Raw genomic sequence first — 19,208 nt, 5'->3', positions numbered from 1 at the left:
CAGGAGTAACCTCTCATCACCATTGGGTATAGTCCAAAAACAAATAACATGCAAACAAAAAATTCTTGTCATGATTTATCTATTTTTCACGTTAACTTATTTGATTTTTTTAAAACAATTTCACTCTTTTTATACTGTATTTAGAGCTGATTGAACATGTTAAGATCATTGCCCGAGGTATGAGTTTTGATTCAGAGATATGAGAATTTTAATGTTGATGTTAATATATTTGTGGTTCAAGAACACTGGACAAAAAATTGATTTTGAGTAGGTTGGCTTTGCTGTTGTGGTGGTTGTTGTCTAATGTTCCCTTGTTAAGTAAGAACTAAATTCATCATCTTTCTTTTAATTTTTATTTAAATGTTTCTATTTACCTAGCTAAGATTATAAGCTGTAAATCAAATATTTTATTGTTTTATTTAATTTGCATATATGACAGTGGTTTTGGGGGTTTAGATATTGTCTTCTTAAGGGAAGGGTATGAAAAGCATCAGTTACTGACGGCTATTTTTCCTTTTGCTTTATTACCGTGGGCTTATTTTTTTTAACATCATGATTCTTATTCCCTGTCAACATAAATCCTGCATATCACATAATCTTTGACTTCAATAGCTCTGACAGTGATGACAAAATGATCATTCCACTCTTGTGTTTACTTTTTACTTCTGTTTCAATTCCCCTTCTTCTATGGTCTACTCTAGGAGATGCTTAGAGCAGAGCTAGAGGTGGGCCTGGGCCAGGACCCGGGTGCGAAGGCTGCTGTCAGCTCAGGGCCCAGGTCTTGGCCAGGTGAAACAGTGCCACTGTTTCCCACTTCTCCCCAGTCCCTCATCCTGTGCAGGAAAGAAGCCAGGCCTGGACCCCAAGACAGACACCCACCCACCTTCCTCCTCAAGGCTCAGAATAACCGCTGCCTTGCGTTGGGGCAAGACTCGGGCACGGGGTGGGGGATCCTCTGAGCCTGCGCACATGTGGGGGTGCCATCGGATGGGACCCTGGGGTGCCATCGCTTCCAGGCCCAGTTCCGGCCCGGAGGGCAGAGCGGAAGTGCGCCAGGGCAGTGCCAGGCAGGCCCAGACTTCTGGGCAGGTGGCATGGCGGCTGCAAGCTGGCCCCTGGGCCTGGTGCTCTGGATCTGGCTCCTTTGGGGTCCGCTGAGTAAGGGGTGTGGGGCGATGTGGAGGGGTGGGTGGGTGGGTGGATGGGCGTTGGGGCCGGGTGGGCAGAGGGGGCAGGGTGGAGCTACCTGCGAGGCGAGGTGGCCAGGTGGAGGCCTCTTGGGCAGCCTCTGTCCTCACCACTGTTTTTGACAGGTGCAAGATCTGGAACCAGGGAGAGCCTTGGGGTGACCCTCTCGAGCCCAGAGGGCCCCAGTCCTCCTGTTTCTCCCAAATCACTGATGTCTTCAGGACCCACTGGGACTTCACCTGCCTTTGATCTTGTGCCTTCACCTGCCTCCGGTGGTGAGATCTCACAGGAGACCTAGCTGTGCCCTCAAAGGTAGCATTGGGGTGTGGGGAGCTCGAAAGGGTAAAACTGTCTCATTTCCCCTGTCCCCTCTCTTTACTGAGTCAACCAGGATGTGGCAAACGGGACATGAGGATAATCGGTGGAAGGCCAGCTGAGGAGAAAATGTGGCCTTGGCAAGTGAGCCTCAGCGTCGATGGCAAACACATATGTGGAGGCTCCATTATCGGGCCACAGTGGGTGCTAACGGCTGCTCACTGCATTTTTGGGTGAGTGCTCTGGGTTCTGGGTCTCTATCTGTGGTCTGTCACTGTGTGTATGCATGTAAACGCGTGTGTTTTGGGTTCATACGCTCTACAGAGCTTCTTCATGCTTATCTGCCAATGTTGTTCACAGCCCCCCCCCCCCCCCTGATTTTAATCTGAGATTCGACACTTCTTCCAAGTACAGCTGGTGGAGGTTGGAACAACACTGGTTGAACTGGGCTGGGTTCCAGAGAGACGTGTTTTCCTGGGAGAAAAGGGTTGAGGGTTCCATGCAAGATGGAGACAGGGTGGGAGAACAGGAAGGTGTGTTTGAGGGGAGGATGCCCCACCCCACCTGAGGTGCATGTCTTTTCCCTACAGACATAAGGATTATGTGGTGAAGATGGGAGACACATTGGTATTTAATGATACCAAAGACACAACTTTGGCTACGGTTCGAGACATTGTTGTCCATAACTCTTTCGAGTTGACTCATTTGCGTTTTGACATTGCCTTGATTCTGCTAGATTTCTCTGTGTCTTATACATCGTCCATCCAGCCTATTTGCCTCCCTATAAAGCCTTACGAAGTGAAATCGGGAACTCCGTGCTGGGTGACAGGATGGGGCAGATATAGAAGAGACGGTGAGTCTGGAAGCCGAAATGAGGGGGTCTTGGAAGATGCCCTGATCTGGGTGAAGGCTAAGGGAAGACTGGGAGACTCATTTCTTATAGATGGGCAGGAAGTGAAAGAGAGTAGGGGTTTGACTGAACTGTGTTAAACATTTTTATTGGTATTTAATTTTAATTTAATTTTATTATTTTATTGGTATTTTTATTGGTATCCCAGTGCCAGGATGGGACGTTGTTCTGACTGGATGTCAGTTCTAAACAAGCCTGACTGCTAGGAGGAGCCCTTTTATAGCCCTGGTTGTGGGTGGAGCCAGTGCCACCCTATGAGATTGTGAGATTATGGGGGGGTCTCCAATATTGGGGAGGGGCTGGAAAGTTCTTAGGGGCACTTATCTGAGAGGCTGTCACTATTACTATTAAATCACTACCACTATTACTCTTAACAGTACTGTTATTACTATTAAATGACAGATGCTTGGTTTGAATTTCAGGAGATAAGGTTTTGCCTCTCAGAATCTGAGATTTTCCTCATTTTATGTTGGCTTTGCTGCTCAGCTCTTATTTCCTTGGCAACCATTTTTTTTTCATTTCTTTGTTTTGTTTTGGGGCCACATCTGGCTGTGCTAAGGGCTCATGCCTGGCTTTACACTCAGAAAGTATTCCTGCGGTTGTTTGGGGAACCATATGGGATGCTGGGGGTTGAACTCAGGTTGATTGAGTGCAGGGCAAGTCCCCTACCCATGCTAGCACTCCAGCCTGGCAACTTTTTTCTAATGGGTTCAACAGAATGTGAAATCTCTGATGAAATCTCAGGGTGGATGCTGGGGTTCTTGTCTTTGCCTGCTTACGCACACCCATAACACCATGTTGCCCCTCTCTGTATTTTTCAGGAAGAAATCCAGAAAAGCTACAAGAAGTTAAACAAAGTCTTATTGAATACAGTGAATGTAATAGAATACTGATGAAAAGCGCTAGCATTTATGTGAACCTAGTACGGAAAGGAATGGTCTGTGGCAGTAATCAGGCCAGAACTCCCTGCTATGTGAGTTCATTTGTCCCTTCTACTTTTGTTTTGAATATGCACTTTCTGAGCCATGTAACCCTTTATTGAACTAAGAAGATTATGAGGAATAACCCTGATGGCTGCCCTGAGAAGTCCCAGATTTTCTAGGCCAGAGAAATCTCTACTGCATTGGTGTAGGGTCGGGGGATTAGAGCTGCCAAAATGATATGGGGCCCGATAGTGTTTTTATGGTCCATTTCTTTAATTGAGTTCCTCCTATTGGTACTTAGTAAGCTAGTGTTTACTATATTACATTCTGTGTGTAGACCTCATAGCAACTGCATGTTGAGGGAAGGTTCAAAGACATAATAGCCAGGTCCTTCCCAGGTCTACTAGTTTCACTATTCAGATATTCCTAGATTAGTTATTCATAGAGAATATTTCTTTTTCTACTTAAAATTTTTGCCTTTCAAAACTCATTCACTAGGGCCGGAGAGATAGCATGGAGGTAAGACATTTGCCTTGCATGCAGAAGGTCGATGGTTCAAATCCCAGCATCCCATATGGTCCCCCCTCTGCCAGGAGTGATTTCTGAGCATAGAGCCAGGAGTAACCCCTGGGAACCAATAACCAAAACAAAACAAAACAAAACAAAAAACATTCACTGAAAGGATGCTTGAGAGAATGCTTGGGAGGCCTTATGGGTACCATAAATTAAATTAATCTGTCCTAATGATGATTATTTTACATTACTGTATTTGTTTCTTTTCTTTCTCCAGGGAGATTCTGGGGGGCCCCTGGTTTGTGAACTTAATGACACATGGTTCCAAGTGGGCATTGTGAGCTGGGGCTTAGAATGTGGTTCCTCAAGTTTTCCCACTGTTTATACAGATGTGAGTTTCTACAAGGACTGGATCCTTCATCACATGAGGTATGCATCCTCTTGTGACATGGTGGACTTCTCACCACTGTTTCTGGTGCTGACTTTGGGTGTTCTAGTCACTCTGTAAGTTCCAGCCTATTTGTTTCCTGTTTAAGACAGTCCAGTTCTCATCTCAGACCTCCTATCCTTCTTATTGTCCTCTCCCCAAATTCTGGTCAGCATTATCAACTCTGTGATATCCAGACAGGAGGGAAGGATGGTAGAATGAAGTCCTAGTTTCCCAGCTTGGTGCTTCCATCACCAGTTTCTGTCACTGCTATACCTTGGTTGTGTCTGTGGACTAGAAGGAGGGCTGTAGCCATTTCTGCAAGAGAAAAACCTGCCCACCTGCTGAGGGAATATATACTTCATTGACAACTTGAAGAACATCTATCGAAGAATTCAACTCATCAACAGTGAAACAGCCTTAAATCTGGTTATGGTTTTAGGGATTTCTGTTTGGTCTATTGGGTGATTGTTTATAGAGAAGTTGGAGCTTCTCACATGCTGCTGAGGTGTGAGGCTCATAATTGCCACATATTCCCATTGTATGGAGCTGGGAAAAGTGTCTCTGTATCCAGTGCAGGTTCATCCATGAGCATCCATCCTCTGCCATAACCTTCCTTATGAAGCAACCCAGTATCGGAATCCCTTTCTTTGGTGCCCTAATATCATATACAGATTTACCTCAAGCTCTTATGAAGGTCGTTATCTAGTTTTGAGATTTTAGAAATCAACTAAGTAAATGTTCTTGTTTGTTCTGCATATCTAGTCTCTCATGGTCATGGGTTAAAAAGACTATACTTTAGAAAAATAATTTTATAAATTTATAAATTGTATTCTTCAGTTCATTGATGCGTTCATGAGAAATTGTTGCCAAATCCAAGATTTGTCTGGTTCATATAATGGTACTCTTTTAAATATTATAAATATTAAATAAATATTATTTGTAAATATATAAATATTGGCACACACATATTGCTATTTTCTTTTGAGGGGGTATCAAAACAATGCTCATAAAGCCTTGAAGCCTGCCTGGCAACTCTCAGCCAGTCACGCCAGAGGTCCATTGCAAGGGCCAGAGAATGCAGTGCTGCTCAGGTACTGAAGTTCTAGAGATGACCTACATCACTCTGGTAGTTGCTAAGGGTCCTCCACAGCAGTACTCAACAATACCCAGGTGTCTTCAGGTCTGAACTCAGCAGTGTTATAGGGGGACTATATGGTACCAAGGATTGAACTTGGGTTACTTGTTTGTAAGGCATGTTTTTTTAACCCCATTCTATCTTATTAGCCTTTAAATATTCTTATTATAAGTGACATTTTACATTTTCTGCCTACTGGTCTATTATATATGCCTGCTATATAAAAAGGTTGCAAACCACTATTAACTGTGAGGAAAAAATGGTTGATAATGGCTGTAGATGCTAGTTTTCCACTTAGCTAAGAAATTACTTAAGGTTATTATTAACCTAGAGTCAGAGTTGGGTTACCCCTGTTTAGATGTGAATTCTAAGAAAGGGAGTAGTATCCTGTCCTATGTTAGTCATTGGTATATCCACAGGGTTAGCTGTAGTGTAATTCAACAGCTTTTGTAGTTTAAAATAATGGATCTATTAAGAATGGGATTAAGGGGCCAGAGAGACAGCACAGCAGAAGGACAGTGGTTCGAATCCCGGCATCCCATATGGTCCCCCGCACCTGCTGGGGGCGATTTCTGAGTGTAGAGCCAGGAGTAGCCCCTGAGTAATGCTGGGTGTGACCCAAAAACAAAAAGAAGAAGAAGAAAAGAATGGATCAAGAGTATTCTTGAGGCATGAGAATATTCCTCAGCCCATGATACCTCTCTCCAAATAAGTTGTGACCAAAGCTTTTCCCTACAATGAGGATACAATAGAGTTTCACTCAACCAGGAAGTATTTCTTTATCTGCTTTTCAGAGTTAACTGTTTGAGAGTTCTAGTTTCTGATAGTTCCTCATCCTCCATCTCCTGCCCTCACAAAGATCAGTGTCTTAACTTCCAGGTTTCTGTGGGTTACCAAGGTCAGCCTGTGTCAGCTCCTTTTTTGATTGAAAAGTCAAGGTTGAGAGACTGAGTGTTTATATCAAGCTCAGTTTATTAATGTTTTTGAACCATCAATTATACAATGCAAATGAATAACTCTGAAGTAAGCAAATCTAACTTTTTTCCCCTATGCTATCCCAATCAGGTGATAAAGAAAGGCAGACTTGTAAAATAGAGGCACTGATCTTGGACACTTTGATGGTGTAGAGGTGAGGTGACTTTGTGCATCAAAAATATAAGCGGTGAAAAAAATATAAGAGGTTGAGGGGCCGGAGCAAATGGTAGGGCGTTTGCCTGCACGTGCTGACTTAGGACAGACCACGGTTTGATCCCCAGGCATCCTATATGGTCCCCCAAGCCAGGAGCAATATCTGAGTGCCTAGACAAGAGTATTCCCTGAGCGTCACCAGGTGTAGCATAAAAACAAAAAACAACAAAACAAAACAAAAAAGGAGGCGGGCCAGACTATAGCACAGTGGTAGGGCATTTACCTTGCATGTGTCCGACCCTGGACAGACCCAGGTTTGATTCTGGGCATCCCAATATGGTCCCCAAGCCTGCCAGGAGCGATCTTTTGAGCTCAGAGCCAGGAGTAACCCCTGAGTACCACCGGATGTGAACCAAAATAAACAAGCAAAACCAACAACAAAATTATGAGTCAACACAAATGTAGACATGTATTTCTATCTCTAAAAATAAAAATATCAAGAATGAGTTAGATAAAACAAACAAAAGAATGAGTTAGATGAGGACTAGGGCTGAGAAATGGAACTGTGGGACATTGGTGGAAGGATGCTAACAATGGTGCTGATTTGTTAGGACAGTGTATGTCTGAAGCTTTTTAGCAAAATTGTAAATCACAGTGCCTACATTAAGAATAAATATGTACGGGAACCGAAGAGATAGCATGGAGGTGGGGCATTTGCCTTTCATGCAGAAGGGTGGTGGTTCGAATCCTGGCATCCCATATGGTCACCTGAGCCTGCCAGGAGCGATTTCTGAGCATGGAGCCAGGAGTAACCCCTGAGCGCTGCCGGGTGTTACCCCCCCCCCAAAAAAAAAAAAAACAAGAATAAATATGTGGAACTGGAGCAGTGGAGCAAGTGGTAAGGCATCTGCTTAGCATAAACTAAAAAATATGGACCGTGGTTTGATTCCCTTGCATCCCATATGGTCCCCCAAGCCAGGTGCGATTTCTGAGCGCATAGTCAAGAGTAACCCTGAGCGTCACCAAGTGTGGCTCAAAAAGTGGGAAAAGAAAAAGAATAAATATGCAACATTGATGAGTGAGGAAAGAATGATTGAGACAAATTAGACAGCTACATGAAAAAAATTCCATGAATTGACTTCCATCTTCACACTCCATCACTACCTGCATACCATACATTCAATTAGAAAAATTCTTAAATTCATGCAGTTGCACATATTACAGAATAAAATTAATAGAAACATCATAAGATAAATTTTAAGATAAAAGTACACAAATGAAATCCTCCAGATTTGGGGGAGGGGTTAGTGAACTGGATGTAACATAGGGACATGGATGGGTATCTTGGAAACTTTGGTAGTGATGAGGTCACTGTGTACACCACGACCATAAATTCTTGGGGACAGAGCAGTGGTGCACTTGCATGTGCTAGCCTAAGATGAACTGCGGTTTGATCCCCCAGAGTTCTATATGATTCCCCAAGCCAGGAGCAATTTCTGAGCGCATAGCCAGGAGTAATCTCTGAGCATCACTGGTTGTGGCCCAAAAACAAACAAAAAAACAAAGACCATAAACTCAACACCACTGTAAGTACATTACCTTAATGATAATTTTTAAAAAATCAAATGTAAGGGCCAGAGCAATAGCACAGTGGTAGAGTGTTTGCCTTGCATCAGCCAACCCAGGACAGACCCGAGTTTGATCTCCGGCATCCCAGATGGTCCCCTGAGCCTGCCAGCAATGATTTCTTTTCTTTTCTTTTCTTTTTTTTTTAGTTTTTGGGTCACACTCAGCAGCACTCAGAGGTTACTCCTATCTCTATGCTCAGAAAATACTGAGCATATGGGATGCCGAGATTCGAACCACTGACCTTCTGCATGCAAGGCAAACACCTTACCTCCATGCTATCTCTCCGGCCCCAACCCAGGAGGGATTTCTGAGTGCAGAGCCAGGAGTAATCCCTGAGCGCTGCTAGGTGTGGCTCAAGGAAAAGAAAAAAAACCTAAAAAATAAAAATGTGGGACGGAAGTGGTGGCACCAAGGGGTAAGGCATCTGCCTTCCTCGCCCTAGCCTAGGATAGACCCCGGTTCGATCCCTCGGCGTCCCATATGGTCCCCTAGTCCAGGAGCAATTTCTGAGCATATAGCCAGGAGTAACCCCTGAGCGTCACCGGGTATGGCCCAAAAACCAAAAATAATAATAATAATAATAAAATAAAAATGTCTTCATAAAAAAAGAATGCTGTAAGTTCATTAATACATTGGAACACTAGAGTGGTGTAATGAATATTATAACATGAATAAATCTCTACAAAGATTTTTGAATGTGGTTGCAGGAAAACAAAAATGCTGTTTTTACAGAATCAAAAATATAGAAAACTAAAAATAAATTGTTGAGATACAACATGTTTTTGAAAGCCGATAAAAGTAGGTACTATGTTCAAAAGCCCTCTTAACCAGATAGTCTTTCTCTGCCATGATTCCATGCAACCCGATGGTTCACAGCTTAAGTGTATCAGAATTCCCCAAAGGACTTGTTATAATTCAGATCACAGTCTGACTCTGAGTCTGGGGATCAGTGGTAGCACACTTGTCTTGCATATGTGAAACCCTGAGTTCAATTCCTAGCATTGCAAACAAAATAAAACAAAATCACTGGTTCCACTTTTGGAGTTCTTAAGCCTTAGGTGATATTAGGGTCTGAGAATGTATATCTCTATCTAACAAGTTCCCAAATGCTGCTACTTCTCTTTTGAGGACTTTGGATAAGGAGTAGCGAAGGCAATTGTGTATGAACTCAACATGTGGACATCCTCAGATGTCAGGTAGGGAGTCCCTAGAACTGGACCGCTGCATACCAAAGGAAGCAGAAATCTTGGTGTTCATTTTTCCAATCTCTGCCAAACCCAGAAGACCCACAAACTTCAAAACATCAAAACCGGGCCCGGAGAGATAGCACAGCGGCGTTTGCCTTGCAAGCAGCCGATCCAGGGCCAAAGGTGGTTGGTTCGAATCCCGGTGTCCCATATGGTCCCCTGTGCCTGCCAGGAGCTATTTCTGAGCAGACAGCCAGGAGTAACCCCCCTGAGCACTGCCGGGAGTGACCCAAAAACCAAAAAACATCAAAACCAAAATGTGATCTGAAAGGGGAGTTCCTACCCCCATCCCATAGTTGCGGACTGAAGATGCCAGCCTAGGGCCAGGACAACCAAGGAAGCAAGAAATGATCCACTAGTCCTTCCCTAATAACACTGTTAATGAAACTCCAGCTTGGAAAGCTTGAAAAACCCTATAAATCACTGGAGTTATAGCACAGTGGGTAGGGAATTTGTCTCACACACAGCAGACAAGGGTTTAATCCCCGGGATGCTATAGGGTACTTGAGCCAGTCAGGAGTTATTTTTGAGCACAGAGCCAGAAGTAACCCCTGAGTGCCACCAAGTGTGGACCAATTTTCATTCCAAAAATAAATTCCCCAAACAAAAAAGTCTTGCAAAAATAGGGCATACTCCACCTTGCCTTGGGAATCACCCACACCCTTTTGCTCTGAGTGGGCAACTTCTTTTCTTTGGCAAACTCCATTTTGAGGTGTCTCTATATTTCACTTTGGGATATACAATTCTTTTACCTCATATGGCTCTCTCTCATGTTTGGAGAAACCCATGTTCTTATTAAAACATGTTTTCTTTTTCTCTGAGCTCCACTTATTTCCTAAATAAAACCAGACTTCACCATCTTCTCTGGAATTCTCTGTAAGAATAGACAACAAACTTGGGGAACCTGAGTAGAGGTCAAGACCCAGGCAACCCAGGCAAGAGCTTGTATGAGTCCTGCCTTCTCTTTCCTTGGCATTTAACTAGCAAGGCCCTAGTAGGTCATGTAGGAGGGTAGTAGTAGCAGCATATTCTCTCTGGAGGCCCCTGAATCCATCTGCAATTCAACTGCAAAAACACTTCATGAGACCTTCAAGTCTTCTCTCAGCTGCCCCATCGGACCACCCTGGCCAAGGTGGTCTGTGCTAGGGAAGGATCCTTTAAGACTCATTCATCAGTGAAATTTTGATCACAACTCAAAGAAAAGTCATCCTCCCTGTTCCTGAACCATTACTCTTCTGTCCTCGTCCTTTTTTCATCTTTTTGAATCTCAAATGAATCTCAAAGGTCAATTCTTCAATGCATCAACCTAGCAAACCCAGGATGTGGTCAGAGGCTGAACGATCAGGCTTTGTCACAGTCCTGGTTCCAATAGCACCCTTCCCATCCAGGTTTTGAGGTCACAGACAACAAATTGAGACACTTGGACCACTTTCCTGGAGCTGGCTACCACAGAGGTAACTACAGAGGTCCTGTGATCCTTTATAAGAGAAAGACACAATTTGGGGATTGCAGGACATGGACAACAGAAGTGCTAAAGAGTGTATTTGGTGATGGGAAGAGTGTACAGTGAAGGGGGTGTTCTTGTTATGACTGAAACCCAACTAGAATTATGTTTGTAATCACAGTGTTTAAATAAGAAAATTATAAAAAAAATAAAAGTAAAGAGAACAACAACAACAAAAAGAAATTCAGAACTGCTGATATACTATAAATGCTACACACATGTACAATAAAGGGTACGCAAAAAATCATTTGGAAGGTCAAAAAAAGTGTATTTGGGGGTATCAGCGGGGCACTGTCACTTTTATGGGCTTCAGCGTTGCTGGAGCTCTGAAGGATTTTGCTTGGGTGTCTGTGTGTTGAAGATCTGGGGGACTGATTGGCACCGAGATGAAGCTCTACGTGCTAGAGCTGCCCCTTCAGGCAACCGAGAGGAGGCGCTGCGTGCTAGAGGAACACTTCCGGTGTGGAAGGGGAGGGGCGGTTTCTGCAACCTCTAAGTGGCACCTTGGGCTTCATGGCTTCTTCATGGTCATTCCTGCTTAGGGCAGGTCCTGAAGCCTCAAGTCCTTGTGGCAGAGGTCTTTGTTTCTTGGGGTTGCTGCTGCTTCTGCTGCTGCAGCTCACTTCTGGTGAGATGGAGTCAACTCAGCACATCCTGCATTTGAGGCCATGCCCATGTCCCTAGGGGCCATGATGCTGGACCCTTGGGACTCTCAGACAGAACATGCTGGGGTTTCTTGTCACCTTCGCACCAATTCTCTAGGCTGCCTGCACAATACTGACCTGATCATGCCAATCACACATCTTTTGGTCTTCCCAAAGGATCTGACTTGGGCTTCTTGCCTTACTTATATGGCTGACCCAGATTAATGGCTGACTTTCCTGGCACCATTTCATGCCCACACAGTTCTTACTCTTTATCCCCAGAGTCTCTCTCTCTCTCTCTCTCTCTCTCTCTCTCTCTCTCTCTCTCTCTTCTCTCCTCCCTTTCTCCTCCCTCTCTCTTCCCTCTCTCCTCCCTCTCTCTCTCTCTCCTCTATCTTCTCTCTCTCTCTCTCTCTCTCTCTCTCTCTCTCTCTCTCTCTCTCTCTCTCTCTCTCTCGTAAAAAATGTCAGTGTTCCTTTTCACTGTTTACCTTCTCGTCTTGGTGATCACCTGAGAACAGCCACCCCTCCTCCTTTCAGTATCACCTTTGTCCATCATTTCTTCTGGGAGCACCTGGCGTTTCTATACTTACCTGTGGCCTGGTTCATACAGTGATCTCGTGCTGGTGACAATGAGTTTGTTGTCTGCCCTGCTTAAGAGCATGTTCCTCATGGGAAACTTAACAGGGTATATCTGTAAGAAACATTTTCTCCCCACAACTCTTGCCAGGTTAGGAACAGAATGAGAGATTGGGAAATAGTGAGTGAATGAATGAACTAAGGAGAAATGCATCTTTTCACTATTATCCTGCTATGACCTCTTGCTTTACCCGTTTCTCTTCCAGGTTACAAAGACAGTGCTACTGAATCAGGTGGGTAGGGCGAGCCCTTGATGCAGGAGATTCTCAGTATTTGGGAGGATATGTTCTAAAGAGGCTTATATAGTGAGTGTTTCTGAGTCTCCATAGCAGAAGTTTCATTTAAATTGCCCTGCTTTCAGGGCCGGAGCAATAGCACAGCAGGTAGAGCATTAATCTTGCAAGCGGTATGTTCGATCCCTGGCATCCCATATGGTCCCCGGAGCCTGCCAGGGGTAACCCCTGAGCATCACCGGGTGAGGCCCCAAATCAATAAATAAGTAAATAAATAAAATTAAAAAATTCCCTGTTTATATAAGACCACATAGTCTTTGCAGAGTGGGATGTATGCTATCAGTGGCTGCTTCTGGAGAGTTGATGCAACTCTTTCCACACAGAATTTTTCTGGGTTTTATACTGTTGACCTGTATTTGTAGCCCTCTGGGCCCTGTGCTGGTGTCTGCAGAGGCCAGTTCTCTTCAGGTGTCCCTGAGGAGACCTGAAAATCTCCCTGAGGCTTTTTCTTTAGACCTCAGGGGTGGAGGAATGGTTGATCCTGACCATTCCTAGAACTCTGTTGTCATAGAGCTACTGATTTATTACACAGATTGTTTGGTTAGTTTGCTTAGTTATTTCTTCTATGTCTAAACCCCACTTCTGTCCTCTCTCCTTACCCTCTTTCCAACCAATTGTATGTGTTCAATAAATGTCTTTCTGTTTGTGTGTATCTCTATCAAAATACATATTTTTGCTTTGCGTGCATTTTTAAAAATCCACTGGTTTATATTATTTGCTTTGGGGCCACTCTAAACTTTGTGCTTGGGGGGGTCTTTATTGATGATGCTCAGGAAACCCATATGGTGCCATGGATCTGAACTTCCTGCATGCGAAGCTTGTGCTCAGCCTGTTAAGCTATCTTGCTTAGCATAGTGTGGAGACTTTTTGGTTTGTTTTTGGATCATACCTGCAGTGCTCAAGGGTTATACTCAGTTCTACACTCAGGAATTAGCGCTGGTGGGGGCGGATGACCATATGGAATGCTGGGGAATGAACCTGGGTTGACCACGTGCAAGGCAAGTGCCCTACTCACTGTACTATTTGGCCCTGTGCTTTTAACTTTTTACTTTTAATTTATATCAATACTATGTGCTCTTTGTTTCTTTTATTCATCTCAATTTCAAAAATACAGAGTTGGGACCAGAGCGATTGCACAGAAGGTAGGACTTTTGCCTTGCATGCAACCAAACCAGGTTCAATCCCAACATCCCATATGGTCCCCTGAGCACCACCAGGAATGACTCCTGAGCGTAGAGCCAGGAGTAAAACCTGAGCACTCAAAAACCAAACAAAACCAGTCTCCCCATAATGTTTTATCTGGAAATAGTTTTAAACATTTTTTAAAAAAATAATATATGTGGGGCCGGGCGGTGGCGCTGGAGGTAAGGTGCCTGCCTTGCCTGCGCTAGCCTAGGACGGACCACGGTTCGATCCCCCGGCGTCCCATATGGTCCCCCAAGCCAGGAGCGACTTCTGAGCGCATAGCCAGGAGTAACCCCTGAGCGTCACAGGGTGTGGCCCAAAAACCAAAAAAAAAAAAAATAATAATAATAATATATGTAAGCACCATGATTACAAACATGATTGTAGTTGGGTTTCAGTCATAAAAAGGACACGCCCTGGGGCCGGAGAGATAACATGGAGGTAAGGCATTTGCTTTTCATGCAGAAGGTCATTAGTTCGAATCCTGGCATCCCATATGGTCCCCTGAGCCTGCCAGGAGGGATTTCTGAGCATAGAACCAGGAGGAACCCCTGAGCACTGCCAGGTGTGACCTAGAAACCAAAAAAAGAAAAAAAAAAGAACACGTTCCTTCACCAGCGCAACATTCCCATCACCAATGTCCCCCATCTTCCTCCTCCCTCCCCGCCTGACATCGTCATGATAGTTGTCTGTGTAATTATTTCTCTAACTACACTGACCACTCTTTGTGGTGAATATTTTTTATTTGTTTGTTTGTTTGTTATTTGGTTTTTGGGTCACACCCGGAGGTGCTCAGGGGTTACTCCTGGCTGTCTGCTCAGAAATAGCTCCTGGCAGGCACGGGGGACCATATGGGACACCGGGATTCGAACCAACCACCTTTGGTCCTGGATCGGCTGCTTGCAAGGCAAACACCTCTGTGCTATCTCTCCGGGCCCTGTGGTGAATAGTTTTAAACTAATAAAACGCTGTGACTGGTTGTTTTTTTTTTTTTTTTTGCCTCCCAAGCACTTGATTAATAGAAGGGCCTCCAGGGTTGTACCAGATGATGCTTGAGGGTCCATGTGGCCCTGAAAATCAAACTTGAGTTGCCTGCATACGCCTGAACTCCTGTACTATCTCTTGTTTTGACATTGTACCAATTGGTTCCTATATGTTTGTTTCTCTTTCCTATCATGTCTCTCTCACTCTTTCTGGGTACATTTTATCTATGTTGTTGTCATCTTTTTTGTCTAATTCAGTGACTTCAGGAAGGCCACAAGCCCTTGTCCTTAGACTCACAGTCTTTCCTTGAAGTGGGAAGAAGCCCTTGCTAGTCCTGTAGAAATTGAATTTAGGGAGTATCTTGGTCTTGGTCATTTTCACTCTCCTCCATGTGGTCACTGTGTCTCCCTATTACACTTGTTCCTAAAGTTTGTAGCAAGCCCTGGTGGCTGGAGGATTTGGAGGCGAGTCGCCATTGGCCGTGGGAAGTGAGTGTCCGGATAAATAATGAACACGTGTGTGGAGGGGCCCTCATTGACGTCATATGGGTGGTGACTGCTGCCCACTGCATCCAAAGGTGAGTTAGTATGTTGTGTGTATTGATCTGAGACCTAGGGCTGCATTAGGCCCATTCTATCCTCTTCATGTCTTCTGTGGATCAACATGGGAGTGGGAAGGGATGTACACAACAGGGGTAGTCCTGCTCATAATGGGGGGCAGGAACTGAGCTTAAATTGGAACCCCACAGAACAGAGACCATAGCCTACGCAGGGCAACAGGAAAAGCCAGCATACAAGCCCCACCCTTGACATGCAAGAACATATATTTTTAGTAACACCTGTACACACAACAGATAGCTCAGGTCCACTTGAATCAACGTGAATGGTAAATGAGGTGGCTTTGACCTTGAGTGCCCATAAGCTGGAGATAAAAAGGATTGAGCAGGGCATATTAGAAGTCTCTGCTAAGGGAGAGGGTCCTGCGGGAGGTATGAGCACGGTATTTCTCGAAAACCTGACCTCTGCCTGGTGGGACTCTGTCTCCTGTAGTACCAAAAAGTATTCAGTAATGCTTGGCACTTCCAAACTGAAGCCTGAGAACTCCAGCACAGCTCTAATCATCCCTGTGAAGGACATCATTATACACCCCAAGTTCTGGGGGCGGACTTTCATCATGAGTGATATTGCTCTTCTCCAGCTCTCTACTCCTGTCACCTTCAGCAAGTATGTTCAGCCCATCTGCCTCCCAGAGCCCAACACTGATCTGAAGATCGGCACACCATGCTGGGTGACTGGCTGGGGCCAAGTTAAGCAGCGCTTTATACGTGAGTGGCATGGGTTGGGTGGGTATGACGCTATGAAGCGTGGCCACCTTCCTTCCAGAACTCTGCCTCCTGGTTCCTTTCAGGAAGCTTGTGGCTATTAATTCTCACTCTGGTCCTGTGGATGTGCTTGGCTGGTTCTCAGGGGAAACCAGCTGAAATTTTATATCATTGTACTTGCTGTGGAACTCACTCAGGCCCAAAACGCCCGATTAGGTATAATCCACTTCTCAAAGAAACTGAGAGTGGATTGTTCATGAATTGTCTCATTGCCTCCGCTTGACAAGTTTTAAAATACCTACTATATGCCAACCCCTTGCCATTAAGAATATGTGACCTTGGGGCCGGATAGTTAGCACAGGGGTAGGGTGTTTGCCTTGCACACAGCTGATTTGAACAGATGGTGGTTCGGATCCCGGGATCCCATATGGTCCCCCGTGTCTGCCAGGAGCAGTTTTTGAGCAAAGAGCAGGAGTAACCTCTGAGCGACACCAGGTGTGACCCAAAAACAACAACAACAACAACAACAACAACAAAACCCACAAAAACAAGAATATGTGACCAAGAGCTGAAGAAAAAACAGTGGATAGGGTGCTTGTCTTGCATGTGGCATCCCATAGAGTCCCCTGAACACTACCAGTAGTAAATTCTGAGTACGGAGCTAAGAGTTACCCTAGTATTGCCATGTGTGGCTCAGGGTGGGGTTGGGGGTGGGAAATAGTCTGCAAGGAATGTGCAACTAAATTGCATAAACATGCAAGTTGACAAAGGATGGAGATCTTGAGAACAGTACCAAAAGGAGCTAGGATGAGATCTGGGCAGAAGATATGCCTTGAATGCTTGGGAACAGAGGCTAATCAGGGTTCAGGGGGGCATATCCAGGATAAAAATTGGAGCATGGAAAGAAAAGAATTGTGATTGGAGGCCTGGAGAGTCTCAGTTTATAAGTAAGTATATTGAAACTTAGATAAAGAACTGTTTAACCCGCTGCAAGTTACTTTGTCTTTCCCAGTTAGATCCTGAAATAGAGCCTTTAGAGGGTAGGGTAAGAAGTTGACTTGCCATATACTCTACTGTTCAGGAAAAAGGGGGTTCTAGTGAAGGAGGGTATGGAAGTGGCAAAGGAGGACAGGTTGTGCCTTTCAGGAATAGAGGGATGGGGCTAATAAGACGCTGGGGAAAGATGAAGTGTGAGTGAAATGAGAAATCAGTTCTCATCCTGCTTGATTCCTTCCTCTGCAGCCAACTCTTCGTTAACCCCAGAGCTTCAGGAGACAGAAGTGTTTATCATGAACAACAAGAAATGTGACCAGATTTACCGCAAGGGATCCGTCATGCCTCGTATTGTCCCTCTTGTTCTGGGAAACATGATCTGTGCCACCAGTTATGGAGAAAACTTGTGTTCTGTGAGTTTCTGGGGAGATTTTGGAAATCCTCCTGTTGGGCAAACTCTGGGGAAGGAAGGGGTGCATTTCCCAGGGGAGGGGCTTGTTTGGCCTCCCTCTCTTACCACCATCATCAAACAATGCTCTGCTATCATCTCTCCCTTTTCCTATTAGTTTGAGTTTGGCTGATATTACAGGATGGATCCCCACCCCAGGAGCTGAGGGGGACCCTAGGTAGTGAGATCAAGAAGTGATTGACTTTTTCAAGTAGAATCCAAAGGGTGGGCATTTCGAGTCCCGTTGGTCCCTACTGGACCCTGAACTTCCATCATTTCTCTCTCTTTGCCCAGGGAGATTCTGGGGGCCCATTGGCTTGCGAAGTTGAGGGCAAATGGATTCTGGCTGGTGTGTTATCCTGGGAAAAGGCCTGCTCCAGAGCCCAGAATCCAGACGTGTATGCCCGTATCACTGAATACAGCCAATGGATCAAGAGTCACCTCGGCAATGGAGCTCTTTCAGGCCTCCATCCCTCCTCTGGGCTGCTGCTCCTATGCTGGTTGCTGCATCCTCTGATGGGGTCCTGAACTCCCCAGTTCTTCATCTTCCTGCTTCGTGGAACCGGACCAATGTTTCACCAAGGTCACGAGTCCACATTTAACAAGAGTTAAGGTATAGAAAGAGCGATCCATGAAAGACTGGGTCCTGCTTTGGCCTCCCAGTGGGGAGGGATGTAAGGAATGCCTTGGTCTTGAGTGGCCAGAAGAGAAGAGTGGCCTAGAAGGGTTCTGGAACTAGGGACCAGCCAGCAGGGATTAAATTTGTGCAAATGTAAACTGGTTCTGTTCATTTTTTTCCTGCATGACTCTGGGTATTGGGGTGGATGAGAGGACAAAGGTTCTTGGAATTAATTATGACAGAAGGCTCTCCAGAGTGCAGGCTAAATTTGCTCTATCACTAGTGCTAGGGCACAGGGTGAGGGTCTGTGGCCTCCCTTTCTGCATGGGTAGAGGAGGCAGAAGCAGGTGAAACCCGGTCTGTGGACTGGCAGTAGGAAACATTCATATACAGTGATATGAAAACAACTTTCTTCTGCTATTTTTGGGGTGGGGAGGGGCACACAGGTGTTGCTCAGGGCTTACTCCTAGCTCTATATACCCAGGAATTAATCCTGGCAAAACTTGGGGGATCATATGGAATGCTAGGATCGAACCCAGGCCAGCTGTGTGTAAGGCAAGCAACTCACCTGCTGTACTATCACTCCAGTACAGTTTTATTTATTTGTTTGTTTATTTATTTATTTTTATTTTGGGGCCACACCCATGGCACTCAGGAGTTACTCCTGGCTTTGTGCTCAGAAATCACTCTTGGCAGTCTCGGGGGACCATATGGGATGCCAGGGATAGAACCTGGGTCCATCCCTGGTTGGCTGTGTGCAAGACAAACTCTACTGCTATGTTACTCTGGCCCCTGGTACAGTTTTTTGTTGTTGTTTTTTTGTTTTGTTTTGGTTTGGTTTTTTGGGTCACACCTGGCAGCGCTCAGCAGCTACTCCTGGTTCTATGCTCAGAAATCGCCCCCAGCAGGCTTAGGGGACCATATGGGATGCCAGGATTCGAACCACCGTCCTACATGCAAGGCAAATGCTCTACCGCTGTGCTATCTCTCCTGCCCCTGGTACAGTTTTTTTTTTTAATAACCTAAAAAAAAAAAAACACCAAAACTGTTTACAAATTGTAAGTTTACCTACTACATTTTTCTTACATTAAGAAAACAGTACTTGAATATATATGTGATAGAAATTAGTCAGAAATAGATACATATAGCCATATATATTA

General features: G+C 44.9%; 2 protein-coding genes across 2 annotated transcripts; both read left to right on the top strand.

Annotated features, from left to right (window-relative positions):
* Window positions 1-1,175: 1,175 nt before the first annotated feature.
* Window positions 1,176-11,252, top strand: LOC126014403 (serine protease 44-like). The gene is made up of 5 exons (XM_049777689.1): window positions 1,176-1,185; window positions 1,314-1,463; window positions 1,580-1,736; window positions 2,094-2,356; window positions 11,236-11,252. Exons 1-5 carry the CDS (start codon window positions 1,176-1,178, stop codon window positions 11,250-11,252), a joined length of 597 nt encoding a protein of 198 aa, XP_049633646.1.
* Window positions 11,253-11,308: 56 nt separating this feature from the next.
* Window positions 11,309-17,957, top strand: PRSS50 (serine protease 50). Its single transcript, XM_049777688.1, has 7 exons — window positions 11,309-11,382; window positions 11,465-11,550; window positions 12,412-12,438; window positions 15,097-15,244; window positions 15,717-15,991; window positions 17,231-17,394; window positions 17,724-17,957. Exons 1-7 carry the CDS (start codon window positions 11,309-11,311, stop codon window positions 17,955-17,957), a joined length of 1,008 nt encoding a protein of 335 aa, XP_049633645.1.
* Window positions 17,958-19,208: the final 1,251 nt, after the last annotated feature.

The sequence above is a fragment of the Suncus etruscus genome, chromosome 7 (assembly GCF_024139225.1).
Source record: "Suncus etruscus isolate mSunEtr1 chromosome 7, mSunEtr1.pri.cur, whole genome shotgun sequence".
NCBI lineage: Eukaryota > Metazoa > Chordata > Mammalia > Eulipotyphla > Soricidae > Suncus > Suncus etruscus.
The sequence above is the reverse complement of the archived record's forward strand: the minus strand, read 5'-3'. Positions and strand labels throughout refer to the sequence as shown.